General features: G+C 42.7%; 1 protein-coding gene across 1 annotated transcript; it reads left to right on the forward strand.

Annotated features, from left to right (window-relative positions):
* Nucleotides 1-603: 603 nt before the first annotated feature.
* Nucleotides 604-2,833, forward strand: TPRKB (TP53RK binding protein). Its single transcript, XM_068189752.1, has 4 exons — nucleotides 604-865; nucleotides 1,320-1,442; nucleotides 1,722-1,898; nucleotides 2,716-2,833. Exons 1-4 carry the CDS (start codon nucleotides 725-727, stop codon nucleotides 2,800-2,802), a joined length of 528 nt encoding a protein of 175 aa, XP_068045853.1. The 5' UTR covers nucleotides 604-724; the 3' UTR covers nucleotides 2,803-2,833.
* The last annotated feature ends 3,182 nt before the right edge of the window (nucleotides 2,834-6,015 follow it).

Genomic DNA, 6,015 nt, shown 5'->3' on the forward strand with positions numbered 1-6,015 from the left:
TGATAAACCTGAGCATTCCCACAGAGCACACCACGCTTCCCGTCCACCCGAGGAGCCACGCCGCGGGCTTCACCACTCCCACCGAGAGCAGGTACAGGCCGGGCAGCGTGGTGATCATGGGGTCCCACTGCAAGGCGACAAGAGCGTTACGGAGCCGCTGCCGACACGGGCCCGGCCGCGCCTCCACCGCCCCGCCACGGCCCCTGCGCCCGGCCCGCGGGCTCCCACAGCTCCGGGCACTGCTGCCCTGAGGGCTCTGAACTCCGCCCTGCCCGGCCGCAGCTCCACCCGCTACAAAACCCGCGCTCGGCCACCCTCGGCCCCGAGCGGCTGCTGGACTCCTGCTGCCAGGGTGAGTCCCTGCCTGACCTGCAGGAAGCGGCCGTGGCAATAGGCCTGCGCCTGCGGGACGTGGAACACCTCGTCCATGTAGGGCCCCCGCTGTCGGCGGCTGACGGCCGCGAAGAGCAGGCACGACAGCAGGAAGGCGCCGCTCATGGCGCCCGAGAAGCCGTAAACCTCGGCCCGCTCCATGCCGGCTCCGCGCCGGCCGCGATGGGGCCGCCCTTCCGGGGAGGGGCGAGGGGCGGCACCGGCCGGGCGGGAAGGGACGCGGGGCCGGGAAACGGGGGATTCCTGCGGGAAGCGCTGGGCCCCCGGCCTGCGTGGCAGCGTGTTGTTAGCGCTGTGTTTTCCACGGGACGAGCGGCACGTATCCCGGGGGATGGAGCGAACGCACCGGCTGGAGCTGTTCCCTGACCGCAGCGTCACGCTGCTCCTCTTCCAGCACGTGAAAAATGCCGCTGCTCTGCGGAAAAAAGCCATGGAAGGATCCATTGACGGAGCTCTGATAAGCCCTGCGATGGTGAGTGAATGCGAGTGCGCCCTGCCGGCGTGGAAGTGCTCGTGGGAGCTCAGTGAAGCTGACCCGTGCTCTCAGTCGCTGTCACACGAGTTGCTTTGCGCGTCCTCCAGGCTCTGTGCAAGTGCCCTCCTTTGATTTCATTACTGTGCCCTGCAGCGGAAGGGGTCGGCTCTGTAAAACATCCTTGCAAGATTGGCCAGAAACATTGTTTTGATTGATTTCGCATCCTACTTGGTGGAGTTTAAATCTGCCTCATGTGTAAACTCTAGTGCTAATTAATTCATGCTGTCTAAAATCTACTATTTGGTGCCTTTGTTATCATTTAACCCGTAGTTTCAGAATCCAGTCTTTTTTTTCTTAGAATTAGGCTATCAAAATGAAGTGGTCAGGATTTTTTTTCAGATTTCAAAACAGTAATTTAATTCTGTATAACTCTTTCTGTTGTGTTTTACAGATTGTAGATCCTTTTCAGATTCTTGTGGCAGCCAACAAAGCAGTGCATCTACAGAAGATAGGTAAAATGAAGACCAGAACACTCTATGCAGAAATTATTTTCAGCCTTTCACCAAGCAACAATGTAAGATTTATTGAACAAATTTATTTTTGCCAGAAAAGCTTGCTAAGATCCACACAGCCAAACTAAGTACATGTATTCCTTTAACATTCTACATAGCTACTAGTAGAAGTTTTTAATTGTTATTTTTAATAACACTAATGTTCTCTTATGGTTTGTAGCTTGTCAGAATTCCATTAATGTAAAATGTCTGTCAATTTATACTCTTGGTGTATCTGACACAGTAACTGAAAAGGTTCCTTATATGTTGTGACTCATAATATTTTTTTCCTCTTTTTTCAGATTTCAGATGCATTTAAGAAGTTTGGCATTTCAGACAGCGACACAGCAGTACTCATTGTACTGGTCGTGGATGGAGACAAGAATGTAAATCTGGCAGATATAGCATCTCAGGTGGAAGGCCAGCAGGTTTCCCTAGATGAACTCCCCCAGCTAACAGACACTGCCAGAGTTAAAAAGGTGTGTAGCCAAAAGAGAACACTGATATGGGGAAAAGGGACAGTTTATTTAGTTGTCTGATTAAATATCAACAGACATAATTAACTTAGGATCTGTATTTCTTTAGCACAACTAAAGACTTGTTTTAATCGGACCTTGATTATTTCTTAGAATTTTTTAGTGGAAACAAATTTTAGTTGTCACACCCTAACACCACAAAGTTTAAGTCTTCAAATTATTAATGTTGTCAGGGAATTAGAGCATAAAAATAAATTCCTGATTGCTGCCTACCATGCAAGAACTTTTGATTCCTGTTTTTCAGGCAAATACTCATTTAATTAAATATTGCAGTCCTGAGCAGTTTCATAAGCTTAAGTACATAGATAGTCCCAGTAGGGGTGGTTAAAATAAAAACAGGTTAATTAGCTCTTAGGAGATGTCTTGGGGCATATATGCTCTTAACAGATTACCATATGCTAAATAGGTGTTTTGAAGCATATGTCTTCCACATGATAAAATTCAAGTAACTCAAATCATCTTTATCATGTCTGTCAAAGCAGTGATAGGAGACATGAATAAAATTGGACAAATTATAGCATTTAACATGTGGAGCTAACAGTGCTGCTCTCATTCAGTTTAGTAGCTTTCCTTATTCTTGCAGTTTCAGAATTTGCTTCAGTCCAAATTTTGTCTTGCAGTCACAAGAAGATAGGAATTTCCAATATAAAACTGGGGGAGAGGGAAATAATCTTGTGTACATATTTTTAGAAGTTATGTCATCAGTTTTTTTCTTCCTTATACATCTTTACTGTTTTTTCTTGTTGTTTTTTTTCTGCAGATGTACAAAATTACTCCACAGGAAGAAAAAATTGGCACCTTATTGGATAGTGTTGTTTGCAGAATGTCAACAAAAGATGTTTTGTGAAAAGGTGGAAATAAATTTCAGAGGAAGTGAAGTAGCACTGAGTAGTGTGATGACATCTGAGCTTTAACCAAGCTTGGACACAAGGGTATCCTGAGCTGTGTTCTAAGCACAGAGAGCATGCCAAGCAGAATTTGCCATTGACATTTCAGTCCTTTTTCTTGTCAAGGGAGAGTTGGCAGTACTTTAAGCTGAACTTAAACAAAGGCTTGGAAATCTGTATTTACTTTTGTCTTTTGTCAAATGTTTTTTGGTAGTCCCAGAGAGGGTTCAAACATTGTAAATCATTTTTATTAACCGTGCTCTGATTTGTTTTTGTTTGGCAACCCGATGGATGATATCCTTTTAACAATATTGCTGCCAGAAGAGGCATCTTTACAGCCCAAATATTTCTGATGGACTAGAAAGAGGAAATTTTCCATAAACAATCAGCAGCATCTCCATCTTAGTGCTACTGGGATAGAGTTGCTGCCCACCCTTTGAGGACAGGAAGGGGCAGAGGGGTGCTCTGCCAGCCAGTGGCAGTGTAGGGCAGGGGCATCAGAGATGTGTACAATGAAGAATAAGGTCAGTGTGGATAATGCTGTGGTGGTGTTAGAACCTGACAGTCTGATGTCATCCATTGCTGGCTTTAAAAGATGAGGAGTGGTGCTTTTACTTCACTGGTTTATGCATGGTGATGCTGAACTCATAGAGCCTGGTTACAGGTGCAGAATTCACAGACAAATTTGCACCATAGGTTGTATCCACTTGTCAACAGAGCTTACATGGTATTCTTAAAGGACATAAACCTTGGTTTTTTGAACCACTGCTAGGAAAGGCCATCAAAGGGAACTAGGAGGACTATTGATTTCCAGTAGTCAGCAGGTGCAGCAGCTGTGAATGTTTATCATTAATCACAGGCATGCATTCTGTTTAAGTAAAACTACTGGCCTAATTAGGTAGAAATCCATACAGTTTGTTATTTTTATGGTTTTTCTGAGATGTGCATAAAACTATAGCTGTCTGCATTTTTTTTTCCTGATGTGTTCTGAGGTATTATGATTTGTGTACTTAAAAGCTCTTTGGAAGAGAATGCCTTAGATTCTTACACATACATTTTGAAGGGGAGTTGGAATGTTGTCCCGTACAGTAAACAGACCATTGAACTGACATACAGACCTGTTTTTGTCTCTGTTTCTGTGTTTAATACAGAAATGTACAGCTTCAGTTTTGCATTTTGATTTCATTTAAGTCTTCCCTTAGTTAAAACACAGTAGTACAAATATCAACCTTTTCCTACCAACCAGACCAATGGCAAATCTAGTTACGAACTACTAAAGGAATTACAAGGTTTATCAAAGGATTAAGGACAAATGGCTGTGCTGACATCTTGCTTTAAAGATGGCTTTACAGAATGCTCTCTAAAGGGAAATCATCCTCTCTAAAGGGAAATATGATGCAGTAGTAAAAAATGGAGCTTGGAAGGACTTGAGTCTTCAAAAGCGTGTCACATCAGCGTGTGAGAATGACCATGGAAAATAAGAGACTTGTTTTCCTTTTCTGACAGTCCAGTTGGTACATGGAATATATCATAAGATTCACTGGCTGAACTACAATGTTTTTGTTAGTTTAAAATAACAGCAGACAGGCTTACTTAAGCCACTGCCTTTTTTGAACACACGTAAAACATCTGTCTGGTCTGTTTAATACTGGAGAAATAGTAATAAAATGATTGCTGCATAGAAGTTTTGACACACAAGTTCCAAACCTGGGTTTCCAGTTTCTACTTGTCCATCTATTTCACTGGTGTAGAGACATTAAGTAGCTTGTTATTGTTGACATAAGTTAAATTGTGATTTACTGTGAGACCCAAATGAGGTGTTTTCATGGGTGGGTTTATAGGAAATTATTTTGGAAGCTGAAATTTCTAGTGTCATTCAGTCAGGCAGATGATTTGGGTCTATGCCCTGCAAGACCACAGGTTTTCACTAGGTGTGGTTGCATTATCCAAGTTAAATGAGTTATTTACAAAAAATGGTACTAAAAGTAGATTTTGTTCACCCTGCAAAGATACAGTTGTCTTTCTGAACACATTAAAAATTATTTAATTTATATCTCTAATGTTACTGATAAATCAACCAAGGCTGTTTTCCAGAAAAGCAAAAATCTAAGAAAAATGTTTTTCAAAACATGAAATGTTTTGCAGCAGTCTCTTCTGAACTTTCATACCTCATCTCCTCCTTTCACGAGGTGAAAGAGGAAACTGAAGTATTTTCAATACCTTATTTGGACCTCCAGTGCTTCACAGACAGATTATTCCTCCAGAATTTATACATTTAACAGCTAAATTCTGCATCATGATGGGTGGACAATTGTTCTAGGTTTTTTTTTCCCTTGGTGGGATGCATTTGGGATTTTGTGTTTGACTTCCAGCACACTGAGGCCATTGCCTGTCCCACAACCCAGATCACCAGGGGTTTTTGTGCTGCTGTTAGAATGTGTACGACCCTCTCCCATCTCATGTACTTCAAACAAGGGAGGGCCCATCCTTTTGTGTTCACTTGTAATGTTCATCCTACATGTTTTATGACTGGGTCTCTGTGTTCTGTGACAATGTATTTAATGTGCTAATAATCTGTTTTCTTAAGTGTGCTGTTCTCTAGAGAGTATCATCAAAGCACTGCTCCCACGTTAAAGCAGGCTTATGGATGGATACCAAAATGGGGTACACAATACTTTAAAAATTGTGTTGTCTGCATGTACTACCTAATTACAGATGTGTATCTGAGCCTGTAAAATGTCTAAATATCTTGCAGAGTTTTGCTTGTGGGTTTTTTTTGGGTGTTTTTTTTTTTTTTTTTTTTTAATTGGGATACTATGTATTAGTGTAGTAAATGCTAAAATTTGGGGTTTAAACTTAGTTAAGGCTCCCAAGGCTTGGACTATTGTCTCCAACAGTCACTGTCCCTCAGAGCTGCCAGTCCTCTAATGTGTTCTCATTAGGTGCAGACAACCAACAGAGTTGAACAGAAACTGCCAAATGGCTCTATGTCCAGAAAGCTTGCAGGTTGTCTGAGTGGGGTTACTTCCTTGAAAATGTGGGAGTATGGAATGCCCCTCATCAGTGATGGGCTGGTGTACGTAGGAGCTGGTGCTGCCATGAGATGTTAATAAATTATGGAAACGCAAGTGGTGGTTGCAGATAAATATATACAAGGTGAAGACTGAGCCAGC

Source organism: Anomalospiza imberbis, chromosome 5 (assembly GCF_031753505.1).
Source record: "Anomalospiza imberbis isolate Cuckoo-Finch-1a 21T00152 chromosome 5, ASM3175350v1, whole genome shotgun sequence".
NCBI lineage: Eukaryota > Metazoa > Chordata > Aves > Passeriformes > Viduidae > Anomalospiza > Anomalospiza imberbis.